The 19694-nt window shown below is 61.5% G+C and overlaps 3 protein-coding genes across 9 annotated transcripts; all 3 read left to right on the top strand.

Moving 5' to 3' along the window:
* The first annotated feature begins 4853 nt into the window (after positions 1–4853).
* On the top strand, positions 4854–7825 carry EXOSC4 (exosome component 4). The gene is made up of 3 exons (XM_081071164.1): positions 4854–5648; positions 7009–7215; positions 7314–7825. Exons 1-3 carry the CDS (start codon positions 4974–4976, stop codon positions 7671–7673), a joined length of 1242 nt encoding a protein of 413 aa, XP_080927290.1. The 5' UTR covers positions 4854–4973; the 3' UTR covers positions 7674–7825.
* Positions 7826–8771: 946 nt separating this feature from the next.
* On the top strand, positions 8772–12151 carry GPAA1 (glycosylphosphatidylinositol anchor attachment 1). 7 transcript variants are annotated; one of them, XM_081071162.1, is made up of 12 exons: positions 8772–8995; positions 9242–9421; positions 9503–9614; positions 9769–9916; positions 10036–10095; positions 10179–10375; positions 10450–10640; positions 10718–10871; positions 11028–11123; positions 11250–11440; positions 11522–11692; positions 11810–12151. In XM_081071162.1, the coding sequence occupies exons 1-12, from the start codon at positions 8922–8924 to the stop codon at positions 12051–12053; spliced, it is 1818 nt and encodes a 605-aa protein (XP_080927288.1). In that variant the 5' UTR covers positions 8772–8921; the 3' UTR covers positions 12054–12151. The 7 variants fall into 7 exon arrangements, with proteins under 7 accessions (XP_080927288.1, XP_080927289.1, XP_080927287.1 ...); XM_081071163.1 differs by having other exon boundaries at positions 10444–10616; XM_081071161.1 differs by having other exon boundaries at positions 10444–10640.
* A 4160-nt stretch (positions 12152–16311) lies between these two features.
* CYC1 (cytochrome c1) lies at positions 16312–18767 on the top strand. The gene is made up of 7 exons (XM_081070517.1): positions 16312–16533; positions 17118–17314; positions 17399–17525; positions 17607–17764; positions 17844–18004; positions 18275–18375; positions 18476–18767. Exons 1-7 carry the CDS (start codon positions 16405–16407, stop codon positions 18578–18580), a joined length of 978 nt encoding a protein of 325 aa, XP_080926643.1. The 5' UTR covers positions 16312–16404; the 3' UTR covers positions 18581–18767.
* The last annotated feature ends 927 nt before the right edge of the window (positions 18768–19694 follow it).

Raw genomic sequence — 19694 nt, 5'->3', positions numbered from 1 at the left:
TCAGCACACCCAGCTCACTGCCACCTCAGGGCCTTTGCACAGACTGTTCATCTGGACAGTTCCACCCCAGCCTCATGTCTCCCTCACTCTGGTCCAGCTCTGCTCCAATGTCACTTTCTCAGTGATGTCATTGTCTGTCACCGTCTGCTGCACCCTATTAAAAGAGCCCCACCTCTACCCTTTGTCCCTTGCTTTGCTCCATGTCCCTCTGTAGCACGTCGTAGCCCCTTTTCACTCTCTGGGCACAAGCTGAATGAGGGAAGCCTCCTGGGTCCCCGGGAAGAGCCCCCGTGACCCCCTCGCAGCTCACATCTTTCAGCATCCTTGAACTTGATGGTTCTGCGCCGGGGCAGCCGTGGGCTGGAGGCCACCTCAGCCAGGAGCCCAGAGCCGCAGAAGCCCAGGCTGCCACTGCGGTTCCTGAGCACCTGCTTCAGCTCCTGGTTCTCCTGGAGCAGCTGCACGAGCTGGCGCAGCTCCTCGTTCTCCTGCGCCAGCCGCTGGATCTCCTGCCGCAGGCCCTCGTAGCTGCTGAGGAGGGACATGCCTGGCCGTGGGGGTAGCAGCGGCCAGTAGCAGCGGGCTGGCCAGGGACAGCGGACCTTAGCATTGTGAGGTCAGTGCCACCCCTGCCCCCGCACCTCGGTCACATTCCGGGGCTTCAGAGCCACGGCCCAGTGGCTCTGACCACTGGTAGCAGGGCATACAGACCGCTGACATCTAGCCTCCCCCAGAGCCAAATGACTAGCACAGCCCAGACGGGCACCTGGCCTCTAGGAAGACCCCTCCTGGAAGACAGAAACTCCTTCATCTCTGCCCAGTATGGGTGTGTTGGAGGGAGGGGAGTGAGATTCAGGCATCCCCACCTGCCCATCTGCCTGTGCCCACCTGCCTATGCCAGGTTGTGGGGCTGGGTGACTGGGCATGGTCCCCGAGGTGGTTATGGCCAGCACAGCATCTGAAGGGTCAGGAGGGTGAGTGTTTGAACTGCCCTGAGGGAGGGGACACTGGTCCAGCAGCAGCAGGAGCTGGACAGTGGTAACTCAGCTAGTCAGAGCTCAAGAGCGACGGTGAGCCAGGGAGCATGCTAGGCTGGGGCTGGAGGCCAAGAGATGGGCCAAGTGCTGGGCCTGTTGCAGGGGTACAGGGAGTGGCACTGTCACATAGAGGGTGGTGCCCTGGACACAGCCCTACATTCAGGGGCAGGCAGCAGGCAGGCATCATGACAGGTCTGAGGACAGCAGATTCCTGGGGCGGGCAGCCACCCCCAAGGCTGACAGTTGGGTTTCCATTTTCCAGCATATGAAGGACTTCCTTCATGGAGTCCGTCTTCTAATGGGACAGCTCTGTTGCCATCATTTTGAGTGTTTTCCTCATGTTACGTTTATCACTTATTTCGCATCATCGTTTCCTATTAACTGGTTTGCTCAATGCAGTTTCTACTCATTGACCAGTATGTTTTCCTGAAATTTGCGTGGCCCTTTCCCAGTTGCTTCAGTGTGGCATGGTGACTTCCAGTAGGGAGTTCTCACTGGTGCTGGCTGTGGGGTGACACCTCTGAGAGCAGCGTTCCAGGAGACATGGTGGCAGCTGCACTTAATCTCAGTAGAAATAATGACCATTTTAATGATTTCTATAATTTGGAAATAACCCTAAGTTAAGGATTACGGAGTACAGTATTTTTGACAGAACTAGTGAGATTACCCCAAAAAGAATGACAAGCTCGGAGTAGTCAACTTCAACTCAGACACTCTGGAAGCTGGAAGGTGAGCTGTGGGGACAGAATTCTAAGAGAGCCGCAAGGTTTCCTGCCCAGTGGACATGCCCTGCATGATCCCAGGACTCTGACTGGAATGGATTTTACGACCAACGTTAAGTTGTGTTATGTGGCGAACTGAGGTATCCTGGCTGAGTCTGACCTCGTCAGGTGAGCCCCTCGAAGGACAGGCCTCTTCCTGGTGAAAGAGAGGCAAAGTGTGAGAGAGAGTCCATGCCAGGGAGATTCTCCAGGTGGCAAGGCATGTGGACAGCCTCTAGGAACTGAAATATCACAGTCAAAATATTGAGAGACGGTGACTCTCCAAAGTCACAACATGAAATGATTCATCACCTAGGAGACCAACACCTAACTCCCCATCAGAAACAGTGGGGGTCAGAGACAATGGGATGATGTCCTCAAAGTCGTTAAAAAGCTCACGCAAGAACCCTACCCAGTGTATTGGAGAACGGTCATTTGGAAATTAAGGTGAAATAGAGACAGTCTAAGATGAACAAAAACAGGATTTGGTACTAGCAGACCTACCTTACAAGAAATACTAAAGAAATTTCTTCATGCTGAAAGGAAGTCGGATCAGACAGCCATTCAAATCCAAGCGCTCAGTGCAGACACTGTACGCAGACGTCTGACCCACAGAGCTGTGAGTTAACGGATGCAGTTTTACGCCACTGCTTTGCGATCAGTTGTTGCCCAACAGAAAACTAGCACAGCCGCCCAGCGGAAGGAAGCTTGGGACCTGATGATAAAATAGGCAGAAACGACGGCATTCTTCCATGGAATCGGTGCTGTGAGGCCTGGGTGGGGACTCTCCCAACTTCTATGCACCCTTCTTCCTGGCAGAAGCAACCCAGGGTTCCGGGAGAGCCTGGCAGTGGCCTCAGCCCTTCGAGGGCCCACCAGGTGAAGTCAGGCTCAGCCAGGATGCCTCAGCTTGCCATATAACATAACCTAATGTTGGGCGTGAACTCCATTCTAGTCACAGTCCTGGGATCACGCAGGGTGTGCCCACCAGGCAGCCAACTCCTGCAACCCGAAGATGCACGTGCTGCCCTCCCCTCAAGGGGGGGGGGTCCATTTCTCATCCCGTGGAATGAACTGGCCATGTGCCTTATTTCTGAGCAGAAGAATGTGATGGAAGTCACAGCATGCCGGTGCCCAGCCTTGACCATGAAAGGCCTGGCAGGGGTAAAATGTCCAGGCGGGCTGAATGACCTTCTCACTCTGGATATTGACCAAAGGGCAAACAGCATTTATTCCAGGAGGTCGACTAAGTCTTGGTAAGAGCAGCAGGAATCAGTGGCATTTGAGCCCGAAACTGCTCCTTCCCAACCCCAGTTCCCCATTATGAAGGCTCTCCTTCAAGGGGGTATAGGCCAGAACATGGGGCTCCAGTTGCCGGGTGGAGGTTCCACTGGGAAGGACAAGCGAGAAGACAAAGCCTACCAACCCCCCCACCCACCCATAGATATGGGGCATTGCTCTGGGTGAAGCAGGTGTCCACCCGCCCCGCCCAGGGTGAGCGGCGGGCTGGGAGGCCTAGCAGCTCCACAGCAAGGCTGAGCAGGCTGGTTTTCTCTGGATTGAGTGTGATATTGTGGAAGACAATGGATATCTTAGTGGTGAGCAGTTACGAGAAAGCTCTAACAAATTACCACAAACTTGGAAGCCTTAAAACAACAGACCTTTTTCTCTTTCAGTTCTGGAGGCCAGAAGTCCAAGCTGAGTGTTACGCGCTAAAATCAAGGTGTCAGCAGGAATGATTTCTTCTGGAGGCTCCAGAGAATTCTTTCCTCCCCTTGTCCTTGGCTTGTGGCTACGTCACTCCAATCTCTGTCACTGTGGTCACCTCACCTTATGTCTTCCGCATCCAAATCTCCCTCTGCTTCTACTTTAAAAGGATATTTGTGATTACATTTGGGGCCCACCTGGAAAATCCAGGACAAGCTCCCAGATCCTTAACGTAATCATCTGCCAAGTTCCTTTTACCATACAAGTAACATTCACAGCTATCAGACATCAGGACCTGGACGTCTTTGGCGGGTATTCTGCAGCCCATTACCCTGGCTTTACATGGGGCAATCGTTCTCCAGCAGCAGAGGACAGTGCATCACCGGTGGGGAGCTCAAGCAGTCTTTGCCCAACAGGGGGCTGAACTCTAAGCCATGCTAACCCAGATGCTGGGGAGCTAGCCTTAAATATAAGAACTGGGGTGGGGGGGAAGGGGGGTGGGCTGAGAGGTCACATCAGCAGCTGCACACGGGCAGGAAACTGACTTCACAGGACTGGCCCAGACAAGCCACTAAACGAATAAACTACTCAAACAGCAACAAGCCCAAGGAGGGATTGGCTACTCATCATCCAGGGCCACTGCGTAGATTATCTAAAGTGTTTCGTTTTCAACAAAAAGTTAGGAGACCTGCAGAGAAACAAGTTAGCGTGACAGCTGCACAGAAGAGGTTAGTGACAGTAACCGCCTCTGAAGGAGTCATTCCGGACTTGAGGACACACAGCCAAGCCCCACGAAGGGCAGTGGCGGGGGATACATCCTGGCACGACTACCCCACAGGTTTCATGCAGCCAACAAAATATTAACGAGTTCCACAGGACAATTTAGATGGATTTCATAAGGTATTTTTTGGGTGAAAAACAGAATGCGTATGAAGTGACCCCATTTTAAAAAACAACCAGAATTCCAAAAGCCACTATGGCTATACACATAGAACTTCCTGTATTTGTGTATAATTTGTATGTATGGAGAAAAAGTGCAAATTACCATTTATTAGGTTAAAGTCAATGGGAGGAGGGGGTGTGCAGACAGAAAAACCAAGCCAATGTGGAAAAGAACATTAAAACTGCTCTGAGGGGCCGGCCCGGTGGCTCAGGCGGTTGGAGCTCCATGCTCCTCACTCCGAAGGCTGCCGGTTCTATTGCCACATGGGCCAGTGGGCTCTCAACCACAAGGCTGCTGGTTCGATTCCTGGAGTCCCTCAAGGCATGGTGGGCTGCACCCCCTGCAACTAGAAAACAGCGACTGGACCTGGAGCTGAGCTGCGCCCTCCACAACTAAGACTGAAAGGACAACAACTTGACTTGGAAAAAAGTCCTGGAAGTACACACTGTTCCCCAATAAAGTCCTGTTTGAAAAAAAAACTGCTCTGAAAAGAACTGTGACCATGTGTATGCATAATATAAAATTATGTCTCTTTTTAAATGGACACATGGAAACACTAAACAGGAAGGCAAGGGTCCCAACTTGGGAGAATGGGTATTGCGGGCGCGGAGGAACTGGAGGCCCGCAAGGACGGAGCCAGGATTGCTTCCAGCCGGCGCTGCTCCCGCCCGCGAACCCCCAGGAGACTCCAGGCTTCAAAGACAAGCGAAGCCGAGCGGGGCGCGGGCACAGGCGCGGCGGGAGCGACCAGGGCGCCGTGACACAGGGACGCGGCCGGGGGTTCTGCCTCCAGCGGGTGTCCACGCCTGGCGGCCCCGGGCACAGCCTCCTCCTCCTGGGCCAGCAGCGCCCAGGTCCCCCGAAGCCGGCATCGACGACAGTGACGCCACCCGGGACCGTCATCTCGAGCGCGGAAGTGGGGAGCCGGCCCGCCGGAAACGCGAGACTTCCGGGAGACCGGAAGTGGGACCGGGGCCTCCGGGAACCGTAGTTCGCGCAGAGGCGTCAGCGGTCCGGCGGCGGAGCAGCATGGCGGGGCTGGAGCTCCTGTCGGACCAGGGCTACCGGGTAGACGGGCGGCGTGCGGGCGAGCTGCGCAAGATCCAGGCGCGCATGGGCGTGTTCGCGCAGGCCGACGGCTCGGCCTACATCGAGCAGGGCAACACCAAGGCGCTGGCGGTGGTGTACGGGCCGCACGAGGCGAGCGGGCGTGCGCCGGCGGGGGCGGGGGCGGGGGGCGGGGGGCGCGGGCTCGGGGCGGGGGGCGCGGGGCGCGGGCGGGGGGCGCGGGCGGGGGGCGCGGGGCGGGGGCGCGGGGCGGGGGCGCGGGGCGGAGGGCGCGGGCTCGGGGCGCGGGGCGGGGGGCGCGGGGGGCGCGGGGCGCGGGCTCGGGGCGCGGGGCGCGGGCGCGGGGCGGGGGGCGCGGGCGCGGGGCGGGGGGCGCGGGCGCGGGGCGCGGGGCGCGGGCGCGGGGCGGGGGGCGCGGGCTCGGGGCGGGGGGCGCGGGGCGCGGGCGCGGGGCGGGGGGCGCGGGCGCGGGGCGCGGGCGCGGGCTCGGGGCGCGGGGCGGAGGGCGCGGGGCGGGGGGCGCGGGCGCGGGGCGCGGGGCGCAGGCGCGGCTCCGCTTACGCAGCACGTCTTCGGGGCCGAGCTCAATCGGACTAAAAGTCGAGGTCCCTACACTGCGGTGCACGGTGGTCCCTGCCCTTTTCACCGGCCACTGTCGCCTGCGCCCTGCACTCCTCTGTGCGCTTCCGCAAGGCGCCAGGCACGCTCCCCCTCGTTTCCTCACCTCCCTACTCCGACTTCACGGCCTGGATGATACCTCCCCAGACCACCGTATTCAGGTCCCGTCCCCTACAGCCACACGCTTCCCTGCTTTTCAGCATCTGTCACCTCAGACACCAATTTAACTTCTTTCTCGTTGGTCTCCCCACTGGAACATGAGCTCCAGGAGGCGAGGGACTTTAAAGCCGCCTGTTTTACTGCCATGTCTCGAGCGCCGTAATGGTGCCTGCCAGCAAAAAAAGTTTGCTTAGCGCATGAGTTTAGGAGCCCAGCTTTCCTGGGGGAGACTAGTTAGGAGGGGGAAGGCCAGAGGGGGTGGAAACAAGCATGGCACGTTTGCGGAGCAGAAAGGCTGCTGCTGGGGGAGATGGGGAATAATTCCAGATGAGATCGAGAGGTTTCTAGGGATGGCTTTGTAGACCAGGGGTAGGATGTAGGGTTTTATCTCACATGTGATGGGTAGCCTTTGGAAGGTGAGCAGGTTATGTGGTTGTGCAGAGGAGATAGAATCAGACTTGATATTTGTAAACATACCGGCTGTGGCTACAAATGGAAAATGGGTTGGGAGGGGATGAGGCAAGGATGGAAACAGGTCTGTTAAGACAGAGGAGACCCAGAGGTGATGGTGGCTTAGACTGTTCGGTTGCACCGGTCGAGATGTTGGAGGTAGTGGGGAGGGAGGAGGGAGGCTGAAGTTCTAGGCCTGAGCCAGAGGAAGGGCTAATGTGAGCTGGGAGGAATGGGCCCGGCTCATGTGTCTTTTCTCCCCCAGATCCGGGGCTCCCGGGCACGAGCCCTGCCAGACAGGGCCCTGGTGAATTGTCAGTACAGTTCTGCAACCTTCAGCACAGGTGAGCGCAAGCGGCGGCCACATGGGGATCGGAAGTCTTGTGAGATGGGCCTGCAACTGCGTCAGACCTTCGAGGCGGCCATCCTGACGCAGCTGCATCCTCGCTCCCAGATTGACATCTATGTGCAGGTGAGCAGGCAGCAGCCCTCCCCCCAGGGACAGGAAGGGTGTACGGGTCGTGGGTGTCGGCAGCCCAATGCACTGATGCCACTGGTGGGTCGCTGCAGGTGCTCCAGGCAGACGGTGGGACCTACGCAGCTTGCGTGAACGCAGCCACACTGGCAGTGCTGGACGCTGGGGTGCCTATGCGGGACTTTGTGTGTGCCTGCTCAGCCGGCTTTGTGGACGGCACTGCTCTGGCGGACCTCAGCCACGTGGAGGAAGCCGCTGGTGGCCCCCAGCTGGCCCTGGCCCTGCTGCCTGCCTCAGGCCAGATCGCACTGCTGGAGATGGACGCCAGGCTGCATGAGGACCATCTGGAACAGGTGCTGGAGGCCGCGGCGCGGGCTGCTCGCGATGTGCATGCCCTACTGGACCGTGTGGTCCGGCAACATGTGCGCGAGGCCTCTGTCTCGCTGGGGGACTGAGCATCGGCCCCCATGCCCAGAATAAAACCCACAGTCCACCGCGCTTCAAACGCCCCATGGCACTTCGTGCTCTCAGAGCCTGGCTCCTGGGGGTGACCAGGGACCCTCCCCGCACATGAACTACATGCCTCTTGCAGCCTCCGATTCAAAGCCTGGAGAAGAAGGGGCAGGGGTGGGGGAAGAGGGCGAGTGTGTGGGTGGAGAGAGCAGCTTATGCCCAGCATGGTTCAGGGCAGCTGAGCAGTCAGCTGAGGCCTGGCCTGGTGAGCTGGGGCCCTGAGCGCAGGGCTGAGGGGGAACTCAGCTGGCTGGGTGCCCACCCTGGAGATGTGGGGGGCGATGTCCCGCGTCCTGTGCACTATGGCTTGGACCGAATGGAACTCTTTGGGCCTAAGCTGCAATTACCTTGGGCTCCACAACTTCAACAGACACGTGTTGTCGCCTGGAGTCTTGTCTCAGCTGTGAGCGGTCCTCAGTGAGACAGACACCCCCCCCAGCACTGCACCTTACTCTTTAGCAGACTCCCCCGTTCCGCCACCGCCTGCTCTGACCACCAGCCCCTGCAGCCCACATCCAGAGGCGGCCTCGCCCCACAGTGCCAGTCACCTCCTGACCTGGACAGGCGTGCTCCGCGCCACCGTGAAACCCGGTTTGGCTCGTAGTACCACCTCCGCCGACCCCCGGCAGCTGACTCCGGAAGCTGGGTGCGAGGCTCACGCTGTGATTCCACGCAGCCGCCCACTGCCACTGCTGGTGGCAGGCGTCCCTAGGATGCCAACGCCCTGGTCGGCTCCCAGAAGCCCTCTTACTTCCGGAACCCACTCCACGGCACTCAGAAGTGTCACTGCCAGCGGGGAGCAGCACCTTCAGAATCCCCGGTCATCCAGGCTTTGGTCGCCGCCTGCGTTTCCACCCACCTGCCCTAACTATCAGCCTTCTGGGATTCTAAGAGCCTTCGCGTTGGAGCTTTCTCGCTGCCCGCGACTGGCCGGAGCGGCGGCGCCCGGTGCCCGCGCGCCGCCGGCTCTACACCGAGGCGCCGGAACCCCGCCTCTAGTCCGGCCCCGTCACACGCCCTCCACTCCGGGCATGCGCGGCGGAGTGCGTTGCAGGGGTTGCGCGTGCGCGGCGCCGCGAGGGCCGCCGGGACCGGAAGTGCGGGCGGGCTGCGAGCCCGACGTTGACGGGGGCGGCGAGCGGGGCCGCGGGCTGTAGCTGGCGGCCGGAGTCGCACGGCCCCGCCCCGCCATGGGCCTCCTGTCGGACCCGGTGCGCCGGCGCGCACTCGCCCGCCTCGTGCTGCGGCTCAACGCGCCGCTCTGGTAAGTGCGGGGCCGGGGCTCGACTTGCCGGCGGCCCCTCCGGCCGCTGGCGCACGTCCCCTCCCGCCTGCCGGCCTCACTCGGCGTCGCGCCCGAGGCCAGCTCTCCCGTCGGCGTCCCGCGTGCCGTGCCTCGGGGTTCACGCCCTTCGCTCCGCCCGGTCGCGCCGCGTGTACAGGGTGAGGCCACGGCCGGGGCCCCGAACCCGCCAACGCCCCGGTGGCCCCTCCGCACCTCTCCCCGCAGCGCGCTGAGCTACGTGGCGGGCGTCGCCTGGTTCCTGGCCCTGGCGTTCCCGCCGCTGACCCAGCGCACTTACATGTCGGAGAACGCCATGGGCTCCACCATGGTGGAGGAGCAGTTCGCTGGCGGAGACCGCGCCCGGGCCTTCGCCCGGGACTTCGCCGGCCACCGGAGGAAGTCGGGGTGAGCGGTGGAGCCGCGCGTCGGGGCGCGCAGTGCGGGCGGGCCCGGGAGCCCCGCTCAGGCGCTGCTCTGTGTCTCTAGGGCGCTGCCGGTGGCCTGGCTGCAGCGGACGATGCGGTCAGTGGGGCTGGAGGTCTACACGCAGACTTTCTCCCGGACCCTGCCCTTTCCCGACGAGGCCCACGAGCGCTATGTACTGAGAGGGAGTGTGCCTGGGACTCAGCACCTTGGGGGGGCGGCTTGGGGCCAGGGAAATCCCTGGTGGGCATTACCTGCCCACGGGGGGGGGGCTTTGGCTGCCTGAGGATGCGGTGGTGCTGAGGCCTCCCCGTCAATCCTGCTCGCAGGTGGTGGCAGGCACCAACGTGTACGGCATCCTGCGGGCCCCTCGAGCCGCCAGCACTGAGTCTCTGGTGCTCACCGTACCCTGCGGCTCTGACTCCACCAACAGCCAAGCTGTGGGGCTGCTGCTGGCACTTGCTGCCCACTTCCGGGGTGAGGCTTGGCTTCTGCTGGCAAGGGACGCTTTGGCCACTGCCCCATGCCCGGCTGACCCTGCCTCTGGCCTGCAGGGCAGATTTACTGGGCCAAAGACATCATCTTTCTGGTGACAGAGCACGACCTTTTGGGCACTGAGGCTTGGCTGGAAGCCTACCACGACACCAATGTCACTGGTGGGTACTCTTGCCCGTCCTGGCCGCTCTTGGGACCACTGTCCTCCCAGCCCCCGTGGGTAGCTCATTCTCCTCCCATACAGGCATGCAGTCGTCGCCTCTGCAGGGCCGGGCTGGGGCCATCCAGGCAGCCATGGCCCTGGAGCTGAGCAGTGACATAGTCACTAGCCTTGATGTGGCTGTGGAGGGGCTCAATGGCCAGCTACCCAACCTTGACCTGCTCAACCTCTTCCAGACCTTCTGCCAGAAAGGGGGGCTGCTGTGCACGCTGCAGGGCAAGGTAGGCGGCCTGCCTGGGGGTGCAGGGCCTGGGTGGGGGTGAGCTGACCCTGTCTCTTACCCTCTAAGCTGCAGCCCCAGGACTGGACATCAGCAGATGGGCCACTGCAGGGTCTGCAGACTCTGCTGCTCATGGTCCTGCAGCAGGCCTCTGGCCGCCCCCACGGCCCCCACGGCCTCTTCCTGCGGTACCGCGTAGAGGCCCTGACCCTGCGTGGCATCAATAGTTTTCGCCAGTACAAGTATGATCTGGTGGCAGTGGGCAAGTACGTGGTTCTGGGCTGCTGTCCTGGGGGTGGGGGGGTGGGGTCTGGCCTCTGTGACGCCGGCCCGCACCTGGCAGGGCCCTGGAGGGCATGTTCCGCAAACTGAACCACCTCCTGGAGCGCCTGCACCAGTCCTTCTTCTTGTACCTGCTGGCTGCCCTGGCCCGCTTCGTATCCATCGGCCTCTACATGCCCGCCGTCGGCTTCTTGCTCCTGGTCCTGGGTCTCAAGATATCCTGCGCACCCTGCTGTCCTCTGTGGCCATGCTCTGGTCCCCTCCACGCTAAGCTGGGAGAGCCCCCCACCCTTGGGGTTGGGGTGGGGGAGCCCGGGGTCCCCACCGGCAGACCCCATCACACCTCTTGTCAGTGTCCTTGACGAGACCACGCTCTGGAGCTGTGGATGCGGCTGCACGAGGCCGGGGCAGGTCCTGCAGAGGCCGGGGCGGCCTCTGCACCTGGTGCCCCTCTGCCCCCTGCACAGGTGATGGTCCTCACTCCTGCTCGTGGGGTGGGCTTCCAGGGTCCTGAGGTGGTCACTGCCACTCAGTCGCCACTGGGGGTGCTGAGGACCCCCGGGCCCATCTCCAGGTGCCTGTGTGCCTTGCAGGGCGTGGGGCTGGCCTCGCTGGTGGCGCCCTTGCTGATCTCCCAGGCTATGGGCGTGGCCCTCTACACCCTCCCGGTGCTGGGCCAGCATGTGGCCACCCAGCACTTCCCGGTGGCCGAGGCTGAAGCCGTGGTGCTGACACTGCTGGCCATCTATGCGGCGGGCCTGGCCCTTCCACACAGCACACACCGGTGAGGGGCCAGGCCGGGCGGGCTCTGGCAGGGGCTGCCTTGGACACACACACAGCTGCCTCCGAGCCCCTTGTCCTGCAGGGTGGTGAGTGCACAGGCCCCGGACAGGGGCTGGATGGCGCTGAAGCTGGTGGCCCTCATCTATCTGGCACTACAGCTGGCCTGCATCGCCCTCACCAACTTCTCGCTGGGCTTTCTGCTGGCTGCCACCATGGTGCCTGCCGCTGCACTCACTGAGCCCTGTGGGCCCCGGTATGTGCTGGTCACCGCTGAGACCCCGAGACCAGACTCTTGCCTACCACAGTCTCCACCCCCACATGGTACCCCTCTCCCCAACTCAGCCCACCCTTCCCCTGCCCCTCCACCCAGGCCACTCTACGCTGCTCTGCTGGTGCTGACGAGCCCGGCAGCCACACTCCTGGGCAGCCTGTTCCTGTGGCGGGAGCTGCAGGAGGCACCGCTGTCGCTGGCTGAGGGCTGGCAGCTCTTCCTGGGGGCACTGGCCCAGGGTGTGCTGGAGCACCACACGTACGGCGCGCTGCTCTTCCCGCTGCTGGCCTTGGGCATCTACCCCTGCTGGCTGCTCTTCTGGAATGTGCTCTTTTGGAAGTGATGTCCGCTCGCCCACGGTGTGAAGACGAGACCGTGGCGGGAACTCCCCAGACCCTGCACTCCCCTTCCTAGGAAATAAACAGGTGTCTTGTTCCGGCTGCCCTTGGGCCCCAGGCCTACTGTCCGCTCACTATGCGCGTGGGGCCCCTGGGAGAGTGGGTGAGAAGCTGCCTGTGGGGCTTGGTGTTCCTGCATACCCTCCTGGAGGGCATCCCGGCCTGCTGGGGACTGCTGGCACGAGTGGGGGCCCCAGCCGCGTGTGCACTCCCCCAGCCCTGGAGATCTGTGCCGAGGGAGGGAGGCTGGGAGAGGTGCTCGGAGAGGAAACGTGGGGCAGGGCTTGGTCTGACCGGGGAGGCACCAGGGATCTGATGGCACCGTGTAATCAGGCCTGGCGCTGCCGCTGCTGGGCAGAGGCTGGAGCCGGAACCCCGCACAGGAGGCCCGGAGAGTGGGCTGTGGGCTGGGAATGGAGCAGGGAGGGCCACCTGGCCCAGCTTCCTCAGCTAGACCAGCCCAGGCCAGGTGCCCATGGTGTGTGGGGCTGCAGCAGAGCAGGGAAGCCAGTCAGGCCACAGGGACGCAGCCCCCAGGGGAGGGCACTGACCAGCCAGCACAAAGAAGCCGCTGATTGTACCAGGACCCCTGAAAGGAGCTGGAGGGTATCCAGCTCACTGGATACCCACTGTCCATTCTAGAGGAAAAAGCAGGGCCACATTAGGCCAGGGAGGCCTCCCCTCATAGGATGGCCGGGTACCCATGGGGCAGAGGTGAGTACAGCCTCATACGGGTCTCAGTGTTAGAAGGGAGGCAGAGCTGCGCAGCCTGGAGCAGCAGCGCAGTGTCAGTGTCCTTTCAGTACCCCATCCCGGGGAAGCCCCAGCGCCCTGGGCCTGCCTCTGCAGTGGGGCGCGTCTTCCCACAGGAGGCTCCCCTCCACACCTGGGGGTCAGCTGGCACCCCCGCCCCCAGGGCCAGCACCCAGAGGGATTTTCTCGGAGGCCTCTCTCCGGAGGTCACTGCTGGTCCCCTGTTGAGGGGGTGTGTGCCTGTCCAGTGTTGGGATGAGGTGGGAGAGGGTACCGGAGACCCTGCTGTGACTGTCTTTGGCCTGCTCACCATCAGGTCTGGCTGGAACCTCCAGTCACTTCCGGTGCCTGAGGCTGTGGAGAGACTAGCAGCCCCTGCCCCACACCTCAGTGCCCCCAGGAACACCTCCCAGGCTGGCCTCTCTCGGTCTCACCCCTGGCACGTCTGGCACCACTCATCTGTGGGCCTCCTGTTTTCCAAGACACCCGCACATCCCTCTGTCGTGGTCGCCCATTGTCTCTGTCCCTGTGGGCTGGTACCTAATATGAAATCCCTTCCAGGCACTTTAGCCAGACTTTGGCCTCAATCAGCCACTTTTAACTGGACTTAGGCAGTTGCTTGAACACAGTCATGAAAATACATTAAATCATGGGACAAACAAATGGGGACAAGAGCTGAAAGAGGGAGGTGGCCGGTTAGCTCAGTTGGTTAGAGCGCGGTGCTCTTAACAAGGTTTTTGGTTTGATCTCCACGTGGGCCACTTGAGTTGCGCCCTCCACAACCAGATTGAAACAACTACTGGACTTGGAGCTGATGGGTCCTGGAAAAACACACTTAGAATTAACAAAATAAATACATATTTTTTAAAAAAGATAAACAGACATATTAAATGGTAAGACTACTTTAAAAAAAGCTGAAAGATGATCTGTTTGAGCTCTTCCCTATGCGGAACCCTCGGCTATATGCAGAGTGGGAGGATACCATGGGATGACAAAGCTGATGTGTTGGGGACAGAATTTCTGTTCTGATTTTCACTGTCACTGTACAGTTTTTAAAGCAAATGTCAGGTGGTAAAGATGCATGTCAGATGTAAAAGGGATGAGTATATAAGGTTCTAAACACTTTACTGTGAGAGTGGCAGCCTGCTACTTGTCCCCCAATACCTGTTCTGAGTCATAGAGCGCCAGCTTTCATACGAGTGCAGACCACCCCAAATACACTCCCAGTCTGGTGCAGCCAGGTGTGACCACGTGACTGTGCTATGGCCCACAGGATGTGACAGAAGCCTCAGGGACGGATTCCAAGAAGAGACGTCCTTCACAGCCCCCATTTGTCTGCTGCCCGTGCTGCCCACTCTGCCCGAGGGAACGTGGAAGTGGTGGCTGGGATGTGAAGAGTCTGGGATATGCATACAACCCACGTAGAGGGTGGAGGGAGGCCACGACAGGGCTTGACCTTTGGAGCCGTCACGGCAGCCCCTGGTCACTTACAAGGAAGAAACAAATCTCCACCTTGCTTAAGCCGTTGTCATTCAGGGTTCTGTCCCTCTCATCCAGCTCCAACCGGGACAGGAGGGGCCGTCCCTGGCGGTGGCCAGCTGGATGGATCCAGAGGACGTGTGCACTGCCGTGTTGATAATCAGACTTAGTGGTAAGTCCTCACGTGCTGCTTGCCTCCCTTGCCAAAGAGGAGAAGTGCCATGGGCGCAGGGACTTTGTCATTGCCTGCCACGTTCACATCTCGAGCCAGGCACTCAGTATAGTATTTGTTGAGTGAAGGGAAAGAATCGGCCCTGTGAGCGCCATCGTGAAGGTCGAGGAAGAAGCTGTGAAGCAGATTTGTTGGCTTCCACAGGGGCCTGCAGGTTTGCTTATGGCTTGTGACGCGGGGCGAGACCACCCGTTACCCGCCTCTCGACACCCAGCAGCCTCCCCATGACCAGGCCCTCCGCACAAGCCCTCGTTGCCCTTGAGACAGCTCTGGCTACTCTCCTGGGGTCCCAGGTTTCCTCTGTGCTGTCCTCAGACCCTTTGCCAAGTCACCCCACTCACCTGAGGTTTCAGTGTCAGGCACTCAAGGGCTGCTCTGGGCACCGTCACCTGTGAGCTGCTCCCACGACTCCCCTTGCCTTCATGTCCACGCTCAGGTCCTGTTTGCCACCCAGCCTTCTGAGGCCCCACCCACCTCACCTCCAGCTCCTGAATGTGCCACGGTCACCTCTAAGGGCCCCGACCTGCACAGCTCCCACCCCATGTGCACCTCCTCCCCTCACCCATTAGTCTACTTTCCGTCTCTATACATTTGCTTCACCTGGATTCTGCACCAGCGGACACAGGATGTAGTCTTTGGGGACCATACCTCTCACTCAGCATCCCATTTTCAAGGTTCCTCCATGTTGTGCGAGTCAGTACTTCCTGTGTATGGCTGAGACCCCTCCCATGGTGTGGACATGCCACACGGTTTGTTTACCCATTCATCAGTTGATGGACATTTGGGTTGTTTCCATTTTTTGGCTATCAACATTCATGCACTCAGCCAATGAGAACGGTCACCACCCTGAACTCTGGCTTTCCTCCAAGGGACTTGCATTCAAAGCACCCTCCCAACTTCCTCCTTTTTCTCTGTAAAGTAATGTTCCTCTCCTTTGTTTGCTGGACTTGCCTAGTTTTTGCTATGGCATGTTTATCTCGAATTGCAATTCTCTGACATTCCCAAATAAACCCTTTCTTTTTTTCTGGGAAAAATAACTGGCTGTTTTATTTTTAAGGTCAACATTACCTTTGGTTAATTTTCAAAGTTCTGAAAAAGTTGATTCTGACCATTTTGCTAGTTTTTCCCTTGCTCTTATGGAAGGCGAGAGGAGAGGCAGATGTTCCGAGGTCCTTACTCCTCTGTCGTCACTGAGGACTGACAGCAGATTCGTGAGGGGCTTTGGCTGCCACGCTCCTGGCATCTGTGGCTGGCGGTTTCTGGACATAGGTGCCTAATAAATCCTTGTCGTTTGGACAAGGGGGAGCACAGAGGTCAGCCTGGAGGGCCCACCCAGCCCATGCGTGTGGGCCAGGGTAGGTGGGGTGAAGGCCCACACCCGGAGGCCCCCAACCTTCCCGTAGTGCCCTCCCTTTCCTGGAGCCGGGGTCCTGCCTGTGGCCGAGGGGGAGCGCGGGAAGGCAGGGCAACCGCTGCTCCACCGCGCAGGTCTGGACATGCTGCTGGACGAAAGCGCGCGATGGCCTCGGACATACGGTGGGCTCCTGACCAAGGGCGCCCGGGCATGGGCCGCGCGTCGCTGCGGAGCCCCCGAGACCAGCGGCCGGGATCGCGAACCAGAGTAGGTGGACGTTGTCACGGCAACAGGGAGACGCGGCGAGGCCCCGCCCAAACGCCGGTTTCCACAACAACGGGGGAAGCTCGGCCACGAGGTGCCCCGGCCCCGCCCCGCGCTCTCCGGCCCCGCCCCGCCCGCAGGCTCTCGCGAGGTTTAAGCTCTCGTGGCGCCGCAGGGGCCGACGGAAGCGGCGGCCGCGCTGAAGACGGCCAAGATGGCGGCTGCGGCGGCTTCGCTTCGCGGGGCGGTGCTGGGCCCGCGGGGCGCGGGGCTGCCGGGCGCGCGGGCTCGGGGGCTGCTGTGCGGCGCGCGGCCCGGGCAGCTCCCGCTGCGGACGCCTCAGGTGAGCGCTGGCCCGGATCCCGGCCGACGCGTGGCCCCGCAGCCCGTGAAGGTCACGGCGGGGAGGCTGCGGGCGCGGGCCGGGCAGCGGGGGAGCGGCCTCGGCCACCCGGCGCCCCTGCCGGGCCTCGGCCGCCAGCTCACCTGGGTGACTTCTGGGAGCAGCGCCCGGCGCCCACTCCGAGCAGCAGAGGCGCCGGTGCCGAGCGGGGGCTCGGCGGGGCGGGCGCGCTGCAGGGTCGGAGCAGAGCGCTCTCCCCGGTGCGCGGCCAGGCTCGCTGCCGCGCGGCCTGCGACTGGGCCGCGTCCTGAAGTGACCTCAGCCTGACCTCGGCCAGCTGCTTGTGACCTTGGCCTGCCCCAGCACCCTTGCTCACTCCGGCTGCATTCCCAGCCCGGGACCCAAGAACACGCCTCGCGTCCCTCCTCGGGGCCGAATCGCGGTCGGGGGCGGCGGCGCGGAGCGGTGGGGCGGGCAGGCGGTGGCCGGTGCCGGGTGGGTGAGTGGGAGAGGCAGGCGCGGAGAGTCAGGTCCCAGGTCGGGCTGGGTGGTGTTCTGGCAGGCGCTGAGCGGGGCTCTTGCAGGCCGTGTCCTTGTCGTCGAAGTCTGGCCTGTCCCGGGGCCGCAAAGTGATGCTGTCAGCGCTGGGCATGCTGGCGGCAGGGGGTGCGGGGCTGGCCGCGGCTCTGCATTCTGCGGTGAGTGCCAGTGACCTGGAGCTGCACCCCCCGAGCTACCCGTGGTCCCACCGCGGCCTCCTCTCCTCCCTGGACCACACCAGGTGTGCGGCTGGTTGGCTGGGGAGTTTCTGGGGGCACTGGGTGGGGTGGAATCCTGGGAGCCTCTGACCCTGCGCCTCTTGTAGCATCCGGAGGGGTTTCCAGGTATACAAGCAGGTGTGCTCGTCCTGCCACAGCATGGACTACGTGGCTTACCGCCACCTGGTGGGCGTGTGCTACACGGAGGAGGAAGCCAAGGCCCTGGCGGAGGAGGTGCGCGGCCTGGGGGCCGGGGGGCAGGGGCTGGGGCTCCCACGTGGTGGGCAGCAGTAGTGATGGTGCTCTTGGTGGCAGGTGGAGATTCAGGATGGCCCCAATGAGGATGGGGAGATGTTCACGCGGCCAGGGAAGTTGTCCGACTACTTCCCCAAACCATACCCCAACCCTGAGGCTGCCCGAGCAGCCAACAGCGGAGCACTGCCCCCTGACCTCAGCTACATCGTGCGAGCTAGGTACCCGGCTGCCCACCACGTTGGGGGGGTTGGAAATGGCCAACCAGGCCAGGGACTGAACAGGCATGACTGGTCCCAGGCATGGTGGCGAGGATTACGTCTTCTCCCTGCTAACGGGCTACTGTGAGCCGCCCACTGGGGTGTCGCTGCGAGAAGGCCTGTACTTCAACTCCTACTTTCCTGGCCAGGCCATTGCCATGGCCCCTCCCATCTATGACGAGGTCTTGGAGTTTGATGATGGTGAGACCTCCCCACCCTGGGTCCTCCCCCCTGCCAGGATGCTTCCCTGGGTCCCTGGGCCCACGGTCCTGCCCCCTTCCTGGCTGGGGCGCTGTGTGCCTGTCTGAGGGGGCTCGTGGGCAGGCTGCACAGTGTGTCCACCTCAGTCCTCTGTCCCTTTTGAAACTCTGAGCAGGAACCTCTCTGCTCCATGGAGGGGATGCTTGGAGGGTGACCTCAGGTTGGGTAGGGGACCCCAAGGGCAGCCCTCACCACTTGTCCTTGGCCCAGGCACCCCAGCTACCATGTCCCAGGTAGCCAAGGACGTGTGTACCTTCCTGCGCTGGGCATCTGAGCCAGAGCACGATCATCGCAAACGCATGGGGCTCAAGGTGAAAGTCGGGCCAGGGGCACAGTGGACATGGGAGGAGCTGGGAGCTGGGCGCTGGGCAGGGTCCTGCCCACCGCCGCCCTGAGCCTGCCTCACCACAGATGCTGATGATGATGGGCTTGTTGCTGCCCCTGATCTACGCCATGAAGCGGCACAAGTGGTCAGTCCTGAAAAGCCGGAAGCTGGCATATCGGCCGCCCAAGTGACCCTGCCCCGTGCCTGCTACCGTCCTGCCTGAATGGGGCCCCCAGCCAAGGAGCCGCTTGGGCCACTTCAGGCCTCAGCTGGCCCTTCGGCTAAACCCCTCTTCCTGTAGGACAAGAGGGGAGGGGCAGGAGACCAGGCTCCACCTCCTTCAGCCTCCATCGTGGAAATAAATTAAGTTTCTCAACATACATATCTGAGCTATGGTGTGATGGGAGTGCAGGTTTGCAGGGCACTCTGGGACTGAGACCCTTGCCGTCAAGAGTTCCCAGGGGTGTCCCATGCAGTATGGCCTGCGCTGACCAGTGGTTGAGAGTCCATTCACTACTGGATGTACTGCAGGAAGCAGAGAGCTCGCTGTTCAAGAGGAGAGGGTGGCAGCACTCTGGTGTGGGGAGTGCCAGGCACAGTTGAAAAGGGCCAGGCCTGGCTGGCCATGGTCCAGGCCTTGCTAGAGTAACCAGCCCAGTGGCAGGGTCGAACCACTTGGCCTTCATTCTGAGGGCAGCATTCCAACAGGACAGAGGTCTGGACTAAAGTGGGAGCTGGTGTGGGCTGGGTGTGGCTGGGAGATGACAGACTGCGCTCAGCCGTGCTCTGGAAGCAGAGATAGGCAGGCAGAGGAGAGGCCACCTGGAGGGGACCGGGGTGGTGGACAAGTGTCTAGGTGGGGTGTCTGTCATGGGATGGTGCCTCCTAGCTATGCACAGGGTAGCTGGGGCTGGGTCCAGGCTAGGGGAGGGGTGGCCGTGATCTGTCAGTGGAGGTGTTCTCTTAGCACAGGGCCTGGCTCAGGGCTCTGAGCCTTTGAGCTTTACTTGTCCTGTACAGGAATGTACAGGGCATCTTGGCTGGAGTAGCCCCAGGGAGTAGTGGTCAATTGGAGGGCAAAAGGAGGAGGGAGCACGCCTGAGGAGCTCTGGGTGGACTAGGGGAGGCTCGATCAGCCCAGCCGGGGTGGGGACTCACAGGGCCCCAGCACAGTGGTCAGAAGCCAGAGTGGGGGTGGGGAGAGATCTTAGCGCCATGCCGCTAGGATCCCTGGACTTGGGGTCCAAGTACACTCTTCTGTTCTGGCTGGGGAGCCCTGCTGCGGAGGGCCAGGCCCCGCCCCCT

Source organism: Rhinolophus hipposideros (genome assembly GCF_964194185.1).
Source record: "Rhinolophus hipposideros genome assembly, chromosome: 13".
In the NCBI taxonomy this organism is placed as follows: Eukaryota; Metazoa; Chordata; class Mammalia; order Chiroptera; family Rhinolophidae; genus Rhinolophus; species Rhinolophus hipposideros.
Note: the sequence above shows the minus strand (reverse complement) of the source record. Positions and strands in the feature narration are given on the sequence as shown.

Bases quoted from the DNA above. Each gene is read 5' to 3' on its own strand.
- CYC1 (XM_081070517.1), top strand. From the start codon at position 16,405: ATGGCGGCTGCGGCGGCTTCGCTTCGCGGGGCGGTGCTGGGCCCGCGG. The intron at 17,315-17,398 runs GTGTGCGGCTGG...CGCCTCTTGTAG, and splicing joins TCCTCCCTGGACCACACCAG to CATCCGGAGGGGTTTCCAGG. The intron at 17,765-17,843 runs GTACCCGGCTGC...GACTGGTCCCAG, and splicing joins AGCTACATCGTGCGAGCTAG to GCATGGTGGCGAGGATTACG.
- GPAA1 (XM_081071157.1), top strand. From the start codon at position 8,922: ATGGGCCTCCTGTCGGACCCGGTGCGCCGGCGCGCACTCGCCCGCCTC. The intron at 10,096-10,178 runs GTGGGTACTCTT...CCTCCCATACAG, and splicing joins CCACGACACCAATGTCACTG to GCATGCAGTCGTCGCCTCTG. The intron at 11,124-11,249 runs GTGATGGTCCTC...TGTGCCTTGCAG, and splicing joins CCCCTCTGCCCCCTGCACAG to GGCGTGGGGCTGGCCTCGCT.
- EXOSC4 (XM_081071164.1), top strand. From the start codon at position 4,974: ATGTCTCTTTTTAAATGGACACATGGAAACACTAAACAGGAAGGCAAG. The intron at 5,649-7,008 runs GCGAGCGGGCGT...TTTCTCCCCCAG, and splicing joins TGGTGTACGGGCCGCACGAG to ATCCGGGGCTCCCGGGCACG. The intron at 7,216-7,313 runs GTGAGCAGGCAG...GGGTCGCTGCAG, and splicing joins AGATTGACATCTATGTGCAG to GTGCTCCAGGCAGACGGTGG.